The sequence below is a fragment of the Papio anubis genome, chromosome 6 (assembly GCF_008728515.1).
Source record: "Papio anubis isolate 15944 chromosome 6, Panubis1.0, whole genome shotgun sequence".
In the NCBI taxonomy this organism is placed as follows: Eukaryota; Metazoa; Chordata; class Mammalia; order Primates; family Cercopithecidae; genus Papio; species Papio anubis.
Genome location: NC_044981.1, coordinates 43,698,709 through 43,722,691, shown reverse-complemented (window position 1 = coordinate 43,722,691; position 23,983 = coordinate 43,698,709). Strand labels below are relative to the sequence as shown.

The following is a 23,983-nucleotide window of genomic DNA, read 5'->3' as shown; positions in this document are numbered from 1 at the left end:
TTCCTGTTTATATTTTATCAGTTTAATAACTTTAGAATAATTATGTTTCTGAGAACTAACACCTTTACAGATGAAATTGAGGACCAGGAAGTAACTTCATTTAGGTCATGTATAACACTGTAAAGTGGTAATTAAGAGTTAAAAGGCTTGGGTTGGAATCCCACCTCTTCAACTTTGTAACCTTGAGCAAGTTCCTTTACCTCATTCTCAGCTTCCTCATCTGTAAATAATTATGATACATGTCTCTTATAAGGGAGTTGTGAGAATTAAAGGAAATAATGTTTATAAATGGTTTAGCATGGTACCTGGTACAGTAAATGCTCAACGACGAAAACTAACAGTACAGTTTCAATTAAGGTATACTCTATAAAAATTATAGATTACGTTAGGTACATTGATTTTTCAAAATATGTTAATGTAAGTCTAATTAAATTAGAACTTTAATAAATTTTAAATAATTTAAAACAAATAACATTTAAAATAAAGTTTTGAAATAGATTAATTATGTACTTAGAATAGCTATTTTAACCTAATAGAAAAATAAGAATATTAATCTTTTTGGCTGTAGTCATCTTATGGAATCCTCTGTACTTCTTACTTTATTTTCCTTATTAATATTACTTGTTAAACACATAACCATTGGCTAACATCTCTATTAGGAGAAAAGGAAGGAAAGAAAGGAACTAATTTTTTCTTGTGAGCAAGCTTTACAAATGTTTAGTGGGGACACAGTTTGGAATTAATGTATTTTGGATATGCATTTTGTCTTTAGCTTATTTCTAGGAGTATTAAAAGTTGGTTATCTATTGGCTCACAATCTTGGCTAATTTACCTAGGGAGTTTTGTTTTAAAAAAGTTCCGAAGGCTTTCTCTCCAGAAGCTGTTCTTCCCCAAGACTTACTACTCCCCAGGCAATTCTGTGAATCAGCTAGATTTGGATACCACTGTAATATAAGAAGTCTTGTATAGGCTAGTGAATTCTTTAATGGAATACTCTTTCAATCCTTTTTTTAAAAAATCTTATAGTCAACTAATAAGATTACTTAGCCTTATAGTCAAGCAATAAGGCCATAACTATCTTACTTTGCAAGATATTTATGGCAAATATGTCTTCTTTAATGTAAATACTCTATTTTTAATTTTTCTTCTTATATTACCTTTTTCTATGTTTGATGTCACCCTGCTTAGTACATGTCGTTTTATACTTACGAGTGTAAATAGTTTATACTTATGTGTCTCCAGTTCAGGACTAGAATTTGCATAAGGCAAGCAAAGTGCCTAGGGCACAAAATTTAAGGAGGCTGTCTCTTTGAGGACTGTGCAAGAGTGAGTACCTCCTTAAATTTTGTGCCCTGGATGCCTCCCTTGTCTCATCCAGAGAAATTAGGCTGCATATAAATTATTTTTATTTTAATTTAGCATAATCCCATGCATACTTGGATGTTTTATTAAAAAATGGCAACGAAATATATCGTGCAGTATGAAAATAAATTAACTATTTGAGAAAGATAGCATTGTTATTTTTATCACATGCTCAGTAACCATCAGAGCTCCCTAAATTCCAGTTCAGCAGAATCTTGTCTGACACTGAAATACACTTGGTTGTTTTACCTACTGGCAGCTACCTGAAATCAGTGTGATCTTGTAGCTGTCATAAGTTTCTTAATTCAAAATATAGTAACATCAGCTTTTTATATACTTATATGTGATCACTGAAGTAATCAGAAATGATACCAGTTTTATTATATTTTTATTACTAATTTTAGAATTTCTTGAGAATTTGCCTATAATTTTTTTTTATGAGAGCTACATCTGGAAATGCTCAAAAGTTGTTGGCCTTTTTTAAAAGAACAATCTGCAGTGAAAGTATAACTTCTTTAGAGGTGATGTTTAAGTTAGCAAATGATGAACCATGATGTGAGGAAGCATAATATTGTGAATTATTTGGCAAACATACCTAATACAGGCATTAGCTGTTGAAACCATTTGTAAAGTACCACTTACAGAAAGCTAGAAAGATAGGCTACACAGAACTTTATCTGTAAACTCTGAGGATGAAAACTAGAGTACAACTTAAGTTTATTCAATAAAGACTAAATTCTGTAAGTTTCAATTTGATTTGTATAGAGGTTCCATGATTAATGTGTAATTAGAGTATGAAAGAAGCATTTAGAATCCGTTAAAATTTATAGGTGTAACATCATTGTCAAGTCAGGAGTTTTGTTTCTTAAAGTTAGAATTTACTTAAATACACGTTTTTTCTAAAAAAATAAATTTTTATTTCTACTTACAGTAGTACCAAAGTGAGTTTTCGCAAATAGAATTATTTAATATTTATTTAATGTTTGTTTCGAATAAACAAAAATAAACATATAACAACCAACGGTGGAGGGGCGTCTTTGATTTGTTTTTAGCTTTCTTTTTCATGGCTTCTAGAAGTGTATCATATTATAAATACATTCAAAATGTTTTGCTCTGAGGATATGTAGCATTCCTATAAAGGTTAAATCAATAAAAATGATTTGGACACATTCCTAAGCATGGCTAGAACAGGTAGTCCGTTGTTTTAGGTACCCTTGAGTTTCTGGAGCAGATCATTATGGCGTAGCAAAAGAACTTCTAAAAGTTGCTTTCTATGTGTAGATGCATCAGCTTAAAAAAATAAGATTTTCTGGCCTTCTAGAAATGAGTATTTTTAGAGTAGCCCTTGTATCTGTTGGTTTAATTATATATTTTAAATGCAGTTAAAGTTTTGGAGCTTTTTTTCCTTCGAATGCTGGAGATACACCATAATTGATAAGGAAGAGGTACGTACAGGAAAAATGCAATGCAAGCTTTTCCAGCAAATTTAGAATAAATGACAGTCTTATGGTTAAAGAAAGTATCACACATTATAATTGCAAAATAGGAATTGGATGTGATTCTTTTTAGTCTTGCCAGTTTAGAAGAAAATTCTCTAAGTCATTGGCATGTTGTTCTGTTCATATGGGCAGTTCAAAAGGCAAGCTTTAATTTGAGCTTTTATTTTAAAAAGCATACGTTTATCTCCTATGTTCGAGGTTGGCTTCTCAGTATATTATTGTTGCTAGGTAGTTTTATACATTTGCTTGCGTGTTTTGTGTTCATGTCATAAGTTTTAAGTATGTAAGTTTTCAGATCACACTGTTTTCACATTAAGTTTCAAACAGCCAGTTTATAATAATGAGTAAGGCCATTTTTATTAAAGTTTCCTTTAAAACAGCATTTTAAGATGTTTCTGGATCAAAAAAAATTCAATGAATTGACCATTTATTTGAATGAAGTTTAAAACAGAGGTAGAAAACTTGAGTTACATGTATTATTAATGCATTTTCATGATAGAAAATCACTTCCTATCTTTTTGTACATCTAATATATATTTACTTTGTAAATAAATATTTTATTAAAATTACAGTGTTATATCATTTGTTGGAGCACAGGATTTAATTTTATAGTCAAGAAAATGGTTTGAATACGTCTCAGTAAAATTTTTTTTTACATGTATTAGAGTGGTTTAACCATTTAATAATTAAATAATTTAGCAATTTAAGCCAAGTATTTTGATGTTTTAAAAAATATTTAAGTGTGTTTTGATAGATTCCGATTTTAGTGTGTCTTGTGTCTTGATAGAACCAGAATATTTATGAAAATAAAAATAAGCCTAATAATCAGCGCATGGCTCTGAATTTTCTTCCTGGGTACGTGTGAGTGATAATGTTAAAAACAGACCACTTCATGTGTTTTCTCTAGTCATATTGGTGTTCAAAAATATTTGGCAATATGCTTATGCATGTTATAAGGGAGGGATATTGTTAAATCTTTACTACAGAATCAAGAATAAAGCTTTCCTGACAGTACTCATCGTCCTTATCTAGCTAACACTTTTAAAATGAAGTGGTTACTAGTGGTAAAAAGTTTTTAAAATGTTAAGTTTTCTTTCTAAATTACAGAGAGAGAAAGACTATGTATATGTGTTTAGTTTTGAAAACTGGGAGAATATAAAGAATTCTGTGTGGACACTGGACTTTATAATGTGAAAAAAAGAGTTTGTGGAAAGTAGATTGGATTAATGATCAAAAGTTGGAGTACATTGACTTGTATATTTACATTTCTTTAGAAATACACTGTAGCACATTGTCTTTGTAAGTAGTATCTCCGTATGTTTTATCTTTTTAAATATTTTATTTTTGCATTCACTCTTGTAAGAGCTTTTCTGCATTTTGTCAAAAGCTGAATTACCAAAATGCTTTACAGATTTCATGAGAGGTAAAACATTAATCCTATTAGATTATCTTTTGTAACCATTTATCCTACATAATGTTAAGATGCTGTTGTCTTGATGGGAGTTTTCTCATAGATTACTTCATGATGTCTTAATATTTTTGAATTGGGTGTTAGGTTCTTAGTATGAAATGCTTATGTACTTTCACAGGTATCAGCTTTATGGAAAACACAGTGATTGGTATAATATGGATTGTTAGCATAAAGAAGTTTCCTTTCTGTGATCCTGTACAGTTGTTACAGATATCTGTAATCTGATCGTTTATGAAATAAAATTGAATTTACTTTTATCTAAAAAAATATATTTTAATGAGCTGTATTTGCATTAAAGTATCTTATAATAAAATTGTAATTGACTAAAGAGAATCTGCACCGTGTACCTTTTTGATATGCATCGATTTTCTAGGATCAAGCTACAGTGATACAGCAGTAGGTTGACGTTGTAAAATGTAATACTTTATTACATAGTAAAATCAATGTGATGATCCTTTCTTTTAAGCTTCAAAGTAAATTCACATTGTTTAGATTCATTTAAATAATTTGTAATCATTTAGTAGAATTAAATCTTTTCACTTAAAGATTATATTGGGAATTTGAAGTCTTAAACTGGCAAGTTCAGTACAGAAATTTAAAAAGAAAGTTGATTCTAGCAATTATTATACAAAAGTTAGAAATTCAATGCTTCAATTGTTTACCCAGGTTACATGGTTGTTGAGAAAATATACTTGTTTAGCTTCAAACCAGAGTTGTTCTTTGAGATAATATTTATAAGTAGGAATCTATTAGCAAATTAATTCCATTCATATTTGCCCTTATAAACTCTAATACTTGGTTTAACTGATACCAGTTTTTAATTATTGTTACTTAAGTTTATAACTGGAAAGTAACAATTTTGGATTTTACAAGATTGTTTTAGTCTTGAAATTCCTAGTAGACTTGTAATCCCTGTTATTGGTTTTATAGATTGACATTTGTTAACATACATGCAAAAAAATGTTGATTATATTTCATGACAGAACTATAGTACCTCAGTTATATAATTTACAATTTTTTTCCTGGCTTATAATCATTATTACAAGTTTTGTAGTCATTGGTGTGAATACATTCACACTCATTCGTGTGTATATGCCATGTGTAAAAATGTTAAGACAAACGTAGAAATTTAAGTTGAACATATATGACACGTATTTTGTTTCTGTATAAAAATACATCTGTGTTCATATGAAATTCCGTGGAATATCACATTATTCTGATATTTCTAAAGAAAGACTGCATATATATGTATTTAAAACCTTATTGATGATTGTTATTGTGATGTGGCTAGCATTTTCCTTTATTTGCCTTTTTTTTTGCTTTTACTGAAGCATAAATTAGATGTAGGTGTAAGATACATGACTATAAGGAATATATAAATAATGGTGTGGTTCATGTAATTTAGGGGAACCTACAAATGTGTATTTAAGTTCTTGAGTTGTAACTTAGTCTGTTATATAAATATATGTTTATAGTTTATGGTATATAATGATTCTGGTAGACGCAATTGATGTAAAAAAAAGTCAATGCAACTGAAATGTAAAATAAAATTACTTTATTTGACTTTGTGGTAAAAATTATTTGCCTTACATAGGGATATTTAGATACACCTTTTTAGAAATGTCACTAATCTGATGTAACTCTAATGTGTAATTAAGAGAATTGGCAGTAGGAATAGTGGAGCTAAAAAAGTCTTTAAACTGTTTACCAAAATAATCTTAAATATAGTTCTGAGAATAATGTTAACTTGGTAAATTTTCTAACATCAGTATGATAGTTTTTAAACATCTCAAACATTATCGAAAATTGCATATGTCTGTATGTCGGAGATTTCCTTGTTTTATGGGCAGTTGATTTAAAAGATGAAAATCATCTAATCAAGGTAAACATTTATCTTTTATTTAGATCTCAAGTCATCCTAGGTATGATTTTTGTTCCTTGGGTGTATATTGGATTTATGAGTATTAACAAGAATATAGAGTAGAGGAAGTGCATGAATAACAGTTTTTTTTTCTCTGCATGTATTAAGTACTTATGTAGCAACTAGCCTTTAAAGGCCTGTTTTAATTCTACAGCTTATCTTATTTGGGCATTTTTTTTTATATCAGGGTAAATTATATAAAAAATGATTGTTTTTATATCATGTTTTAAACGATGCAGTTTCTATTTATTAGTCTTTACGAAAAACTTTGCTTTAGTTAGGCTTCTCTCTATTCAGCAGTAACAACAAAGCCTAAAGTGTTTGATAACATGTTGCTTACTTCCACTCAACAATGTTCCAAATCTTGAGTCCTGTGCCCTTAATAAATAGCATAAAGGGGAGGAAATTCCTAAGAATTCTACATAAAGTGAAGATATTGTATACAATATAATAAAAGAGTACTTAATCTCAATTGCTATACGGGTCTTAAAACAGTTGTATGGGAATGTATGGTCTGCTTCATGTGTATGTGCTGTTGAATGGACAAAAGCTTGTGGTTGACTGTGGTTAAAAATGTAAGGAAACTCCCTTTTAATAAGGTATAGAATTTCCCTGTTATTTTTTGAATTGTAACACATGAATCAAAATATATATCCAGTGAATTTCATAATCTTTTTGAAATGGCAAGAGATTCTATTAAGGTGTGTAATTTCATTATGTCAGACTTCTTTTAAAGATTTGTTTTAAAATATTAAACATCTCAGTTTTGATGAAGAATTTTCACATACTGTAGACAGGATATTTTATTATTTAGAAAATATCAAGTATTGGAGTTCATTGTTCTCTTTATTATGGGAGTTTTATGATTTTTTGGGGGTGGGTGGGGAGAGGCAGAATTTTATCTATCTTTAGTGGAAGTTGCAGAGTTCATTGGTGTAGGAGAAAAAAATAGTACATTAAGGTAACCTATTGGGAAGTCTCTGCTTAAATTACCATTGGATTTGCTAGCACCTGATTAATAATGTCTGGCATGTGAGTGACTAGAAAAAACAGTTTTGCTTTGCCATAATTACAATTTTAGTATTTGCAGGAAGGATTTTTTTCACACTGAGTTGATGGTATTTGTCTATTTGGTCACATGTTTTTATATATTTTTAATAGATGCTGTAGAGGTAGACTGTTTCAGTGAATCCTTCATATAAACATGTCTAAAGATTTTTGTTAGGTAGTATTTGCAATTTTAATGCATTTGATGAGCTTTTGCATGATTTCACTACTGACTAGAGTTGTCATATCTTAGTATCCTAGAACAAAGGTTAGAACAGTAAGGAAGATTGGTATTTGTATGCTTTGGAGAGGAATTTGAGATGTTACCCCGTTTTGCCATCAATTTTCAAGTATGCACGGGTGCATCATTAATCATGAGAAATGCAAAAATAAATAATCTAGTCCCATTGGATTTTTTTCTATGAATACTTACCTTTTCCTTTTTTATATATATATATACACAGTTGAGGTATTTAGGTAACCCCTAACCTTTTGCTTCAACAAAGAAGTACAGTATAAAAATATTACCACAGTTTTCATGTGAGCAGTTCTTGGGCCGGGGGTGGGGGGAGCCCTCTAGATGAATATTTGTTGAAAAAAAAGTTGTGATACAGAATGTCTTAACTCAGCCCCAATACAGTACTTGAGGACCACCAGTGTGTAAAATTGAAAGCACATGAATTTTGAAGCACTAGAAAAGGTTTGTAATTGATTAGCGCTGCTTTAAAGTATTGGAGTACAGTGAGTTTTGATTTGTGAATGGTTCTATTCAATAAAGATTAATTCTGTGTGTTTGATAAAATCTTAGCGCCTTCAATGAGTTAGCTCCCCCCGCCCCTGCAGTTTATTTAACCATCACATATTTCAGTGTTCTTTTAACAAACTGGAACATTTCTATCTTACTGAATTTAACTTTAGCATGACTGATTTAAACAAGTCAGACTATCAGTTGTTAGCTGGAAGAGTGTAATTGAATAAATTAATATTTTGTTCTTTTAAAATAGCTAAAATATATTATAATGTAATCATGTGTATTTCATGCCTTGTGATATAGAGACTGACTGATCAGCAGGGTCACACAGACCAGCCAGATCTTTTTCTACAGTTTCTTTTCAGTGTTTTCCATTTCAAAACATTTTTTAAAAATAAAATTTAAAATTTCAAATCTTTAACAGTTTGTAATGTAAAATTAGGATTATTATAATTTAAAATAATTTATATGAGTCTTTGGGAATTACTTTGACATCTTTAGCTTTTGATACGTGTTAGAGTGATTTTCTGTGTTTGTTCTTAACTTTGTAATTCTGCTCCCTAGATTTTGGAATTAAGCTCTGTATTTTAAAAAGAAGCTATAAAACTTTGTCACTACTAAATCTTGAAACTATGAAAATATTATTGATATGGACCACAACTGCTGTTTTGGAAATCAGTGTTCACACATCATGTTCTTGCAGTTACGAAGATTTTATGTAGATAATCAGTTAGCTGATATATTTTCATGAGTTACTAATTTTAAGATACTCTGAGTCACATCTGTGATTTTCAGCAAGCTATATTTATGATAAATGATGGACAGATTTTAAGTAGTACAGATTGAAAATTTTTGATTAACTCAAAGTGAAGTATGCTGAGAGATCAAGGACACTGAGACATATTCCTTAGCATGCATGCGCGCACGCGCGCGCGCGCACACACACGTGCTTCAGTCATTATATTTGAGGTGAGGCAATTGTTAATGTGTGCTTTGTTCCTCACCTAGGAAAATTCTAAACTTTGTTTTTAACTATTTTACAAAATTGGGGCACATACTTAAGACATTTCATTAGGTGGTTGTGATAATCATTATATAAAAATCTAAAGCCTGAAGTGAGGTTTTAGACTTTGCATAGATTATAGAATGGGGAAATGTTTGCAATGTGATGATAACATATACATGATGTCCACTACTCACCTGTAATTAGTCTGAGGTAGTGGATTCACGTTAAGTTCTCTATTCAGGCTTTAAGATACTGTTTAGGGGTTGAGGGGGAGGGAAGGTGCAGCCCACTTTTCAAAAGAGGAAGAATTGGTTGTAATGTTGGGGAAAAAAAAAAGAGGTTCACTACCGTGCCTTGCTTAGAATCCTGTCAAGTTTTGGAAATTTTAATGTAGAATAGTTATTAAGAATGTTACAGAAATATAAGATCCCTGTTATGATAGAATAAGAAGCAGTTTCATACATTCTTTGTGAGAGTTTTAGCATATTCTTCGTGATAGCTTTACTTCTAATACTGAAGAATTTTTTGAAACTTGTGTTGTTCCTGATCTGGTTTTTAAAATGTATTTAAAATAAATAGTTAAACAGAGTGATGCTGTGAAAGAGTAACTTAACTGCCTCTGTTATACCTCCTTGATATCTCTGTTATCCCTGTTTCAAGTTATCCCTCTGTGTAACAGTAGTTTTAACCATTCTTTTTCCTTTTATCTCTTGGGTAGTAGTAACAAACTTTCGATGTATAAGCTATAATTATGCTATGTATTGTAATGTAGTCTAGCTGTATTTATGTCCTGCTTCCTTAATATAGAAATTTTTAGAGTAAAACTTAGTACCCATCATTAAAATTTTAAATTAATCTGTATTTATTATATTGTGTATATTATAACTGAGGGGGCCCACTTACAGCTATTGAGGGAGTCACTACAGCAATTTTACATTTTTTTGTAAAATACAAAGTACATTTCCTCACCCTGTAAGAGAAACCTTTTTTTCCTCCCTTCAGGTTTAATTCTTTCTGTTTGACCTAAACTAAGACTGATTATCTAGTAGTATCCAGTGAAAATGTGTGAAGTAGGAGGAGTAAAGGAAACTCCAGTCATTAGTTGTAAGTTAAAAGCAAAGTTAATATAGATGTACACAGCAAAAAGATTTATTTTAAATGATACAAAAAAATTTTTTAAAAACTTGCCTTGTAGCTGGAACATGTTGGACATCATAAAGAGAATCTTGTAAGTGTGTTTAGCTATTTTGCTATAATAACACATCAGCTGATGAATGTTAAAGTCATTTACATATCTGTATCAACACTAAGTTGAAATTAAATATTAAGGGACTAGATTATGCCTGCTTCTTTTAAAGTCCAGCGTGGTTTAATGGTTGTGGCTTTTAAAAATCATACGGGGTGTCCTTATGGAGCTTTATTTTTCATGAGGCTAAACAGCAGTTACTCATTTTGGTGGGTCCAAAAATGTGATTAAAAGAATCTTAGATGTTTCAGTGTTTGCTGTGTGTTTATAACAAGGTCTATGGATAACAGTGTGTAGATGTAAAATTAAAATTATATAGAAAAATGCAGTTGCATGTAAGTTTTAAAATACTTCCATGAACTTTTTAATATCCTGGGCAACTATGAAAATGGCTGTGATGTACTTATCATAATTTTATTTCAGCTGAATGTCTATTTATATAAAGTTGCTTAGAAACAAACTTATTTAGATAGGATACAGTTTAAATTTATAAGTAGATTTCTTTCAGTTGAGCTGGTTAAAATGTTAACTGTACTACAGGTTTATTTCTGTGTTATACATGGTAGACCATAATGTTGAGATAATTCTGTGGTCTGTTATTTTGTAAAATTGCTTCCTTTTTGAAGTTTGCTCAAATATTGGGAGCTGCCGGAGTCAATAATTTATAATGCTTTGATTAAATTTAGAATCTGACTTTTCTTCTGGTGAGGGTTAATGAGAGTATTAAACTGTTTATTTTACTGTTTTCATATCCTCACTTCTATAACTCTAGAAAACATTTTGATCAATGTGAGATAATTTACTTTTGTCTATTTCAAGTCATTACTTTGGAAATTAGATACGTTACAGATACCAAATGCAAATATATACAGAAATTTCATTTTTCAATTCTTAATGCAATAAGATAGCATTATTAGGATCTTTAATATACTATTTGGAAAAGCTAGCAGTTTATCAAAGAATCACACCTTTATGTTTAACAGGTTCATATCTTACAGGATTTTAAAAATGGTAACACTTACCCCAAAAGAAGTTTTGCTGACATGGTGTCACTGTGCTGAAGAGGCTGTTTGATGCCATAGTCCCTCCTTTTTTTTTCAGATAGAACTTGTACCCTCTGTTGTAAATACTGCTTGCAGCCTTAAACTGAAAATACAAACCATACCCAAACCTTGTTTTAGTTTTACAGTATGCCTGGAGTACATAGACTTTATATTTATTTTTTTCTGTCAAGAAATTATGTAGCTGGTAACATGTGAAAAGCAAAGAAACAAAACAAAAAGAGAATGAGCAAATATTTGAAGGACCTACTATTACTGCATAGACTGTGGTTAGAGAGCACTCACTGACTCTGTTGGTCTCGGTGGCTGGTAGTGACCTGCGGAGATTAACCATTTAAAAACCAGAGACTTCTTGCTGTCCTCCTGGAGAAAGTTTGCACCGCACTTGTGGTTCTGTGGTTGTTTGTGAGGCGAATGAAGCATTCACACAATCCAAAAAAGCAAAAGCTTTAAAACTCCTTTTTTTTGCAAGCACTATTACTGGAGAGGCAGAATCATGTGGTTTGTGACCTCACAGTACTCTAAGTAAAGTGGGACTGCCTACCACTGTGGCTTTTCCCCCTTGCTCTTTCTCTCTCTCTCTTTCTCTCACAAAAGGCTTGTGGTAAGGCCTTTCCTGGCATCCAGAAGGATATAGCTTTTTAATTTTTGTGACTCATGAGGATTTGGATAGAATACAAATGCTGAAGGAGCCCAAACTCCTGTAAGGTTAAGCATTTGTAGAGCAGAGCTCTGCAGCTAAGGGCTTTCCTTTCTACTCCCCCCTCAACCCCTGCCTTTTTGCCTCCTCTTTTTAGTTCATTATTGTGTCTGTGGAAAAATGAACAAAATTGGCTCGAGAGTCTGTGTGAAATTCTGAACAACAGTGATGATTTACAATAATTCACATCTTTGGACTGTATCACATTCTGGGGTCTGCTTCATATTTGCTGGGTGGCTGGATTCCTTCTGTTTTCCTTTTTCTTGTCTTCTTAAACTTGTGAATCTGTAACTCATTGTAAAAAAAAGTTTACCTTAAGGTCTGGTTGCAAACTGCTTGCTAGGCTTGACTATAATTGCCTGTCATGAAAGTGTTAGTCTGGGCATTCTTTTACAAATTTTAAATCACGTCTGTCTAGTTTATTATCAATATATTAGGTGGCGGCCTTTACAATAAAGATTAAATGTAATGTTTCATGTGTACCATTATCTCATGCCTAGTTTGAAGATCTTAAAAAAATGAATGGCAGGAATTGTAATATAGTTTATTGGATGAATCTTAGTTTTCTTTATGATTGTAATATTTTTTGTCTTTCATGGAAGTGTATTCAGTTTATATAGTTCTTTAAGTAGTTTAGACATTAACAGAGTTTCTGATAGCAGATCTTCTATAAAGTAAAATGCTTATGTTATAATGTAGATTGTTCAGTATTAGATTCTATGAGCTTAGAATAGAGTGGGTTAACAGAAGCTTTTTTTTTGTTTGTTTCTAATGGAAGCTTTGAAATAAATTACAAAATGCTGTGTGTAGTAAGGAATAATGCCCACAGACAGAGTATGTTAGTCGTCTCGATTTGCTAATTCTGATTCAGAAGAAAATTGGAAACATCTTTGGGAAACTATCTCCTTTTTTGCCCCTTTGGACAAGTATGTATAGAACTCATTTTCTTATTAGGATGATTATATATCATAGGCAGTGAATTTTATATTTATGAATAGAGCTTCCTGTTTTCATCAGTTGGGAGCGATGGAGTATTTTTCAACAAAAATTATAAAGGCGAACAGACCAATTTTCTAGGCATTTTTTGCCATTTATCCACGCCACTCTAAATCTGCATGTTAGACTTCTTCCTAGTGTGACAGTAACTAGGAGTGGCATAAAGTAAATGGGGTGGGCGGAGACAGTGAATTACAAAAGATTATTTGGAATGTACAAGGAGGTAAGGGCTGGGGAGACAGGAGGGTGTCAGAACTAAAATATCTCTGTGTTCTTCCTAGTGCTATTCATTATCTGCTTTTGGTTCATATTAGATCACAATGACTGTACAAATATGTGCATAAGTTTCTTTACAGAAAATTTGATTTTCCCGAAATACACTGGTAGGATATGGGAATGATTCTAGTCCTTTATTTTTCAAATGTCCAGAACTTTTTCAGAATAAACTTTTAGTGATAAAAAACCAGAAATACATTTTGGTGTTTTATTTTAGCTATGGATTTATCATGCCTAATTGTACGTGTAAACAGGTTTTACATTGAAAGGTAAAAGCTTTCATTTAACATGCAGTTAGTTATTCATGCGAAGGAGAGAAAAATTTTTTTTTGTTTATAAATAAGTTGTATCCATATTATCTGTATCTCTAATTAGTATCCAAAGTAAACAAAAGGAGGGTTTTGTCCATATAGCTTGTGGGATTTCCAAACAGTTTCATGTGTACATATAATAGAATCAGTTACTTGAAAATATGTAGGTAGCTGCTGTAGTATGATAAGCAAATGGTTTTCTTCTTTTCAAATAAGGTTATAATAGTTTCTACATTAGTATTCACTGAAACATCTTATAAACCCAGCATTTTGCTGATTATTTTCTTCCTTAAAATCTTCTTTATGCAAACTTTGGCTTTTCATATTGACCTGATAAGAAATTGAGTAATGTTTAATATCTATTTGTCATTTAATTACCTGTTCACTTTTTGCGGGTAATCCTCCTGCATGTTATTTTTGGGCCAGGATCATTATTCTTAATGCATGAGAGTTTAGTAGATATTGTTATATATGCACTTTTTGTCCTGCGTGAGGCCTATCAAATTCTAGCAGGAGAAAGTGAAATCATGTGCTTTCAAGTTTGTGTATTCATTATCCACATGAATTTTTTTCCTAAAATGAAAATATATCCTCTTTGGAGCAAATATTACTTTGTTGTAAAAATTTAAAAAACAACAATGATAACTGATGCACATTTGATAATTGGTACACATTTGATAATTAACAGTGTTTTTCATTAGAAATAGCTTACTACATGTGGTGAAGAGATAATGGTTTAGAAAAGTCAATGCAAATAAAGCTCTTTTGATTATAGATTTAAACCATGCTTATAATCAGAAATTGAAAACCACAGATTTATTTTTATTTTTATTTTTTGCTTTTCAAAGACCCATAAAATTTTATCCTCTTTGGGGACATGTTAGTATTTGCTGTTTTGAAGTAAGCAGCAAGTTTAGATATACTGTATAAATCATGTATTTTAATGCCATGGAAATGAAATATAGTTTTGATCTTGAAATCAATTTCAATGAAATTGTTGGTATCTTGCTTCTCCATTACTTTGTAGTTAATAGAATGTGTCAGAATTGATTGAACTTATTGAAATACCAAGGTATTTGTGTTTAAATGCTACTTATGTCTTCATTGTAACCATTTGAGTAATTTTTTATTTTCTTAACTAATGATCATATTTTAATACATTAATTTTACTTTATCTACTTTATCAATATTGTGCTCATTTCTATGCATGTTTTTAAGGATTGTTTTAGACTTATTTGCTGCTAATTCTATTCTTTTATTCTATTCTTTCATTTGCTGCTAATTCTTTTAATTGAAAATCAAAGGAGAAAGTGGTTTGATGGAGGAATTTTTAAACTGCAGAGATCCTAATTTGACTTAAAATGTTCTGATTATGAGGTTTTAGGAAGGAAATTTTTAATTTATTGTTTCATCTTGGTGTGTGACTATCTTTTCTTATTTTCCTTTTTTTGGACACTTCTTTTTTTGGATTTGATGTATAGCTGTTTAAGCTTACATGACATCTATTTGGCCTTGTATTGATTACTTCTGTTAGTAAAATATGTATAGTTTTATCTATTAAATTATGGTGACTGTGCAATATTCCATTTCCTTGTTTGATGGGGTATATGTTTATGTACACAAGTACATGCACATTTGTCTGATTCTGTATGTATACAAGGCATTGTTTTGTAGTACTTTTTGTAATGAGAGTATTTTTCTCAGTTTAATTAGATCATGTAAAAACCCAAACTAGCACCATTTCCCTGATTGTTTGAACAACTTCATTTGATTAGTTTTAGCAGCTGTGTAAATGTGAGATTATGTGGAAATTGGATGCCAGAAGAGAAAAGCTAAGTCAATCTCTCCCTCCCTCCCTCTCCCTATCTCTCTCCCTCTACCTGTCTCCCCCTTTCCTCCTCTTTCCCTTTCTTTCTCCTTCAGGCTTTTTTGGTTTCTCTCCCTTTTTTCCCTCATTTCTATACAGGCTCAAAGTAGATTCTTAAGTTATGGTAGGGGATATTAACATTAATCCTCACTAATGAGTACTTGGTAGATTTGGAGCTCTTAACATTCATTACAAATTGTTATATTCTGGTATGTGATACCTCAGTTGTTAGATAGTATTGGCATGTGATTATAGAGAATTTCTTTTAGCTGTTTTTAATTGTTTCTTGAATCCTTTTATGCTAATTTACTTTAATACATTGTTCACATAGCATTAACACTAATTATGAGGATTACTTTGTTTTTTTCTTTGAGTATTCTTTGAAGTGCATAGTGATCCATACTTGTTTAATGTAGCTGTATAAATAATTCATGTTTCTTGTAATTATTAGAACAATTCATCTTCGAATGCTGTCATTTTTGTAATAATAAAAAAAGGCGAGAACTTGCAGAAAATATGGGAAACATGCTCTTGTGACAGCTGAGGATGTGGCTAGACTAAAGCAGGAAACTACTACCCACAATGCAATGTTACATACACTACCACTTAATAAAATTTTTATCAAACATGCTACTGACAAAACCAAAGAAAAATAATATCCCAGCTATGCTATTTAACGTATCTAGGGAGAAGTGAAAGTAATCTTTTTAGAACCTTTGTACTTAGAGAATATAGTAAATGAGACTGCAGGACATTATTGTATATGTTGGAGCACTGCTGTAACTTTGTGCTATGGAACATGGCTGTAGGTAAAACTGTCTTATAATGAGAATCTTTTGTATACTAGCTTTCTTGGAAAAGGTGTACAAGGAAAATCTCCTCTCTTTCAATTGAACTGTTTTAGTGTTAAATAGGATCAGAGGATATTGTCACTTGGAAAAATAAGTTAGAGATATTCATTGTCATTATCTAAACTTTTAATATAGTCATGTATATTTTGTTACAATTTGTTTTAAGATGTCTTTTATTGCAAAGTTGGGGGTAGGACTTGAATTGTCCACTGAGGCATATGTCTTTTTCAAGTAATTGTTTTTCTTGTTCTTTATGTTAATAGCTTGCTCCATCAGTCTATGTGCTTTACTGTAGCGAGGTTAGTCTGAAGCAAAAATGTGAACCGCGTTTATAATGTGGTTGAAAAACATGTTAAGGCATGTTCTAAAAAAATCGTGTTTTAATATATTTAAGGTTTCCGTTTGTAAATCTTAATCCACTGTGCTCTTAACTGTCAGACTTCAGCAATTTTGATGAATTTAATAACTTAATAATTTAGATGAATTTTGAGGTTTTATAAAGGAGGTTGTTTAAGGTTTAAATAAGGGAACGTAATAGAATTTTTGAATTGATAACTAATGTATACAAGTTCAGTTAGAGGAAGAATAGAAAAGATTGTAAGTTAGTGTTACTTATGAAGGATTCCCCTCTGAGCATTCCAGTATATAACTTGTCAGTGTTTTGTTTCACAACCAACATAGTAATTGTCATCTCATCATTTAAACATGAATATCATCGAATGTCTGTCTGTATCTCTATTAAGGATGATTTGCTTAATTGTTTGAAGTTTTTTCTCCTTTAGAAACTGCTTATCAATAACAGCTGTAGCACTGTGGCTTTTCTCCATGGACTCATGGTGGTCTTTGGAACAACGTTCTTCAACTTTGACAGGTGAGACAGAGGCTCTCCAGTGCCACTGCTTTTGGATGAATCTAACTGTGGTTGGAGAAAGTGCATCTTGCCAAAATATATGGGCGAGACCACACACAGCCTTTAAAATAGTTATTGTAGGCTTATTTTTAGGAATACATGTCTTGACAGTTCTTTTATTTGCATGCCAGTTTCATTACTGTGTATAGATTTTTCATTGGTTTCAGTAAAGGCGATTGCAGATTTAGGTCTCTATTTGTTAGGCCTTGTGTATAACTTAGGGTGGAAAATACCTTGAGTTCAAGCATAATTAACAATATAGAAAATATATTGAAAATGAAGTGCTAGAATACTGATCTTTTTGTTTTTATATATTTGACAGTATTCCCATTGGAAATCTCAATTTCTCAGAAAGCATAGCAGTGAAAACTTGCACTAATTTTCCTTTTAAGATTAAGGAAGTCAGGAGAGAAATGTTAAAATATTCATATATCTTAATTAATATTAGAAAATTATAAAAGTATGTATTCTTATAATATTGGTATAATAAAGCATTGTTTAAAATGTAAGTTTTACACTTTAGGAGAAGCTTGAAAGCATTGAAACTAGTTCCTGAAGAAGTCTCTTTCTTAATGCATAGGCATAATTTACATGTTATCCAGTCTTTTTATGGGATGATTAAAACTTTATTCAGCTTAATGAACTATAAAATTGTTTGAATATGTTTAAAAATAAGTATTTCTAGTTTTCTAAAACTAGCTTTTTTAGTGACCAGTAGAGATCACTCTAGACTTTACTAAAATGTTAATTGTTTCTTTTTATAAAATGCTGTATTTGGATAATTATTCATGATTCTTATTAAGTTATTAGTGGTAACAATATTAAAACTTCTTGGGAACTGGGAGGTCACAAGACTTTTTACTTGCTGATTAATGAATGTTTCTTAGGTATTTATTTATAATATCTTTTAACCATCTAAGGTGAGATTACAATTTTTTTTCTAGCTTCATAGGGAAAACAGATTTTGTAGAAATAATTGGAAAATCAGTTTTTCTCTATCGTTATCACATTATCCTTCCATTGCTGAATGATTCTGGCAGGTAAGTAGTAGGGAAATTGTGTTCCTATCACTTTTCAAGAGAACAAGTTTATGGATAGAAGAGAGAATGTATTATATACAAATAGATTGTTTAGAGAAAGATCTGGTGCTTGCCTGTCAGAAATTAACATGGATGTGAAACTTGATTGGTTTCTAGATTGAAAGTAGAGCTACACAGGTCACTTTTAGGATATTTGAGAAAACTTGGAATATGGACGGGATAGCGACGATACTATGTGATAATGTGATAGTGTAATCACTATGTGATTAGATGTGATAATGCTATTGTGTTTTTGTAGGACAATACCCATAGTCTTAAAAGAGATATGAGCTGAATTAATAAAATTTAATTAAATACATTCATAAAATAAATACATTTGTAAAATAAATGTGTCAAAATGTTAATTGGTGAATATAAGTAAAGAATATATAGGCATTTATTTCACTATTTTTCAGTTTAAACAGTGAATTCTGAAAGGTAAACCATTTTATGTTTAAGGGGTACAGAAATTTGATTTCGAATGGAAATCAGGTGAGGAAAATTCATATATAAATAAATTTTAAAAAATGGGTGAATATGAATAGCTTGGGCTACACAGAGCAATTTTAGATTTTAGTTTATAGTTTTATTCTTTAAATTTTATTCACAGTAAAGAAAATGGCTAGTTTTCACAGTTTGTTTGTATATGGCAAATATAAATTGAAGATGGTAAAATATTTTTGAAAATCCTAACTTTAAGAATTGTAAGTTTGTATTATGGTAACTCGAGGCTAGAAATTTTTAGAGGATCAAAACAAGCATCTGTTATTGGTATGTCATTTGTGTATTCTTAGCTGTATGCTTCTGGAATATATGTACAAATGCCTTAAAAAGTTTATTTACATTAAATACTATTATATTGTACTACTATTACTGAATTATTTATACTACTAAAACTGTAGTAATACTACTAAATTGTTTATACTACTACATTACACGTTATAAGCAATATTTTAATGATCAGAAGACTACATCTCTATGTACAAAGTATTAATTTTGAATTTGTATAATACTAGTTGATGCCCTACCAGGAATTGACACACTTTTTCTAAAGGGCCAGGTAGTAAATATTTTGGCTTTGTGGGCCATAGGATTTTCTGTTAACTACCCAACTCTGCCATTGCAGTCTGAAAGCAGATGATGAGTAAACAAATGAGTATGGCTAAATTCCAGTAAAACTTTATTTACAAAAACAGGAAGTTGTGGCCTGGCATGGTGGTTCACACCTATATTCCCAGCATTTTGGGAGGCTAAGGTGGGAGGATCACTTACCCCCAGGAGTTCAAGACCAACCTGGGCAACATGGCAAGACCCCATGTCTACCAGAAGAAAAAAAAGGAAAAGAAAAATTAGCCAGCTTGTGGTCCCAGCTATTAGGGAGGCTGAGGTGAGAGGATCACCTGAGTCCAGGGGGTACAGGTTGCAGTGAGCTGTGTTCTTGCCACTGCACTACAGCCTGGGTGACAGAGCAAAGCCCTGTCTCAAAAAACAAAACCAAAAAACCTGGGAAGCTGCCATAGTGGTTTGCCCACTCCTCTTATAGAACAGGCAAGAATGACTTGTAATAATGAGGATCGTGTTTCTTATTTATATATTATAATAGAATTCTTGAAGTATTTGGAAATTTTCTTATAATAGTTTATTGTTATGTGAAAGATCATGTCTATGGTATGTACTAACCATCTCTTGAATTGAGGCGTACAAGTCATCTTGATCATATAATCATTATATTGTGTGTCACCCTAAAGTCCTTTTAGGATGAGGTTGGAATCCAAATAATCTTGATTAGAGTCCATCTATAAATTATCTTAAATCTCAACATTTAATTTATTTACTTTTCATTATTACTAATAAGATGTTAAGATTTATGTACTTATTATTCACAGAAATGTTTTCTCTTTTAGAGTTCACTCGGTTTAGTGCCCAAGCATGAAATATTTTAGCAGAAATCTTAGTAAGGACTATGATCAGATATTTTCCCTCTGTTTTATCCACATTTGAATTTCATTCTGAGTGGAAAAAGTAACCAGTTATATTTGATATTACTGTGTATCTCCAGAAACGGTCATTTCTACCATTGGACGTAATATCCAAAGTAAATTCATTTTCTGAGGATTTACCTACATTAGGTAGACTTTGGGTATTATTTATTTGGTGATGGTGGTTACTACTGAGTAAGAAAAGTAACATTTTATGTATATTGGTGAATAAAAATTGAACTTGTATTCTGATCTGAATTTCAGATCTTTATTGTGTTAACACTTAAGGTTTTATATAAATGGGATAGCTTTAAGTAACAGCTTACAGTAAGTTCAGCTTACTGTATATTCTAATTATTAGATATACGGTAAGAATATGTCTCAAGTAATTTTGTTTTGGAGGAGAAATCTTTCTGCCTTCTTCCTCCTGCCTTACAAACTGGTGATTGCCTGTTTGCCCTCATTTATGATAAAGTTCCAAAGTGATTGTTTGTACCTCCCATATTTAATTATAAGACACATAATTATAAGATACATATTTAATTATAAAACAAATAAATCGTTGTAAGCAGTAAGAAAGATAACTTGTCTGAGAGGGAAACACACACGCACACAAACCCAGAAAGCATCATCAAGGGTCATTTAATGTGAGAAGAGATTGCCGTGTCTGCCTCAGTACATTTTAAAATATATCAGTGTAGGAATTTAATAAACTAATTGACAAGAGGAACATTTTTTTAAGCATACTTTTTAATGAAAGACTGGGAAATATTTAATATTTATGTAGGGAAGATTTTCATCCAAAATTAATAAATTGAAAATAGTTTTGACATTTAAAGTTATATAATGATCATATAGTAGGAAAATCTCTGAGAAATAAAATCTTGCCTAATAATAAATGGTTAATATAGATTTATTTTATCTATTTCACTATCTCTTGGTACTATTTTAAATCTCTAGGACTCCTGTCATTTTTAGTTATAAATTCATGTTTTTTGAAAATTGAGAAATCCTAAAGACTGCATATTTTTGAAATAATTTATGGATTATTCAATACAATTGGTTGGTATGTACTCTGGCATTGCTATTTAGTTATTTATTGCATGACATATTTATAAAGTTGATTAGTGATAATGTCTTAATAGACTTTATTTTTCAGTGCAGTTTTAAATTTACAGACGAATTGAACACAAAGTACAGAGAATTCCCATAATCTCCCACCTCCCTGACACTACCAACAGCTCTCAGTTTATTCCTACTAATACCTTGCATTGGTGGTCTACATTTATTATAATTGATGAACCAATATTGATACATTATAGTTAACTAAAGTTCGTAGTTTACATTAGGATTTATTCTTTATGTTGTACAGTTTCATAGGTTTTGCCAAATGTATAATGTCATGTCTCCAAAATTATGGTGTCATCCAGATTAGTTTCACTGCCTATATATCCCCTGTGCACCTCCTGTTCATCTCTCTCCACAATCCCTGTTAATAACTAATTTTTTTCTTCCCGTTCTTTTTACTGATACATGTATGTAGTAGTGGTTAAATATATATAAATTTACTACCTTAACCATTCTGACAACGGAACTTTTTACTTTGTCTATAGTATTGCCTTTTCCAATATGTCATGTAGTTAGAATTGACTCCCAATCCTGCAAGCCCTTTTCATAATGGCGTTAATCTATTCCTGAGGGTGAGGCTCTCATGACCTGAAAACCTCCCATTTTAAAAATTATGTTACTTGTTTTTTGAGTTCCTTGTATATTTTAGATATTAACCCCTTTGCAGATATATGGTTTGCAAATATATTTTCTCATTCTGTATACTTGTTTCTTTACTCTGTTGATTGTTTTCTTTGCTCTGTAAAAGTGTTTTAGTTTATTATAATCCCATTTGTCTATTTTTGCTTTTGTTGCCAGTTCTTTTGGGGTCATATCCAAAACATTATTATCCAAACCAATTTCATAGAGCTTTTCCCCTCTGTTTTCTTCTAGCAGTTTTGCAATTTCGTGTCTTATGTTTGTGTTTAATGCAGTTTGAGTTGATTTTTGTGTATGTTTTTAGATGAGGATCTAATTTTATTCTTCTGCATGTAGGTAACCAGTTTCCCCAGCACCATTTATTGAAGAGACTATCCTCCCTCATTTTGTGTTCTTGGCGTCTTTATTGAAAATCAGTTGACAGTAAATGTGTGGATTTACTTCTGGGTTCACTCTTCTGTTCTGTTTGTGTGTGTGCTTTTATGCCCGTACCATGCTGTTTTGATTGCTGTAACTTGATAGTGGATTTTCAAATTAGGTAATGTGAAGCCTCTGGATTTGTTCTTTTTGCTCAAGACTGCTTTGGCTATTTGGGGTTATTTGTGGTTCCATATGAATTTTAGGATTGTTTTTTCTGTTTCTGTGAAAAGTGTCATTAGATCAAGATTGCATTCAGTCTGTAGGTCACTTTGGGTAGTCTGGACATTTTGACAATATTCTTTTTTTTTTTTTTTGAGACAGAGTCTTCCTCTGTTACGCAGGCTGAAGTGCAAGTGGTGTGATCTCAGCTCACTGCAACCTCTACCTTCCAGGCTCAAGTGATCCTCCCACTCAGCCTCCTGAGTAGCTGGAACTATCTGTGCATGCCACCACGCCTGGCTAATTTTTGTATTTTTTGTAGAGATGGGGTCTCACCATGTTGTCCAGGCTGGTCTCAAACTTCTGAGCTTAAGTGATCCGCCCACCTTGGCCTCCTAAAGTTCTGGGATTACAGATTCCATATGGCATGAACCACTGCGCCTGGCCATACCAATATTCTTTCAATCCATAAAGTTAAGGTATCTTTCCATTTAATTGTGTCTTCTTCCATTTATTTCCTCAGTGTTCATACAGGCGTGAACCACTGCACCTGGTCTTAACAATATTCTTTCAATCCATAAAGTTAGGATATCTTTCCATGTAATTGTGTCTTCTTCCATTTCTTTCATCAGTGTTTTATAGTTTTCACAGTATGGTGTACAGGCTGTACTTCTTTGGTCAAATTTATTTGTAAATATTTACCTTTTTTTGGTAGCTATTGTTAATGAGATTTTTTTAAATTTCTTTTTTGGATAGTGTGGAAGTGATACTGATTTTCACATGTTAATTTTGTATCTTGCAGAATTACTGAATTTGTTTGTTCGTTCTAACAGCTTATGCCAGAGTCTTTAGGTTTTACTCCATGAAAGATTGCATTGTCTGCAAGCAGAGAGATATAACTTTTTCCTTTGGATGCCTATGATTTCTTTCTCTTATTTAATTTTGCTTGATACAGTATTCTTTTTTTTTTTTTTTTGCTCTTCATAGGAGTTATTTAGTATTTACAGCTTTCAACGTAGACATCTCCCTGATTCATTTTTATTTATTATTTTTTTTTAGTTTTATTTTTCCATAAGTTATTGGGGTACAGGTGGTATTTGGTTACATGAGTAAGTTCTTCATTGGAGATTTGTGAGAACCTGGTGCACCCGTCACCCGAGCAGTATACACTACACCATATTTGTTGTCTTTTATCCCCCACTTCGCCACAAGTGTTCAAAGTCCATTGTATCATTGTTATGCCTTTGTGTCCTCATAGCTTAGCTCGCATATATCAGTGAGAACATGCAACGTTTGGTTTTCCA

The 23,983-nt window shown here is 31.5% G+C and overlaps 2 protein-coding genes across 15 annotated transcripts in view; one reads left to right on the top strand and one right to left on the bottom strand.

Annotated features, from left to right (window-relative positions):
- Positions 1 to 11,798, bottom strand: part of RUNX2 (RUNX family transcription factor 2) — a 335,124-nt gene extending 323,326 nt beyond the window's left edge. For 5 of the 6 annotated variants that reach the window (XM_021936728.2, XM_031667680.1, XM_003897680.4 and 2 more), the window contains exons 1-2: positions 11,650 to 11,798; positions 11,326 to 11,449 (exon numbers count right to left, since the gene is read on the bottom strand). In XM_021936728.2, the coding sequence (XP_021792420.2) occupies positions 11,326 to 11,449; positions 11,650 to 11,787 (262 nt within the window). In that variant the 5' untranslated portion in view covers positions 11,788 to 11,798. Of the gene's footprint in view, positions 1 to 11,325; positions 11,450 to 11,614 lie in introns of all 6 variants that reach the window. The other variant, XM_021936729.2, reaches the window with a different exon arrangement.
- Positions 1 to 23,983, top strand: part of SUPT3H (SPT3 homolog, SAGA and STAGA complex component) — a 532,460-nt gene that overhangs the window by 37,615 nt on the left and 470,862 nt on the right. The gene's annotated exons all lie outside the window — the stretch shown is intronic.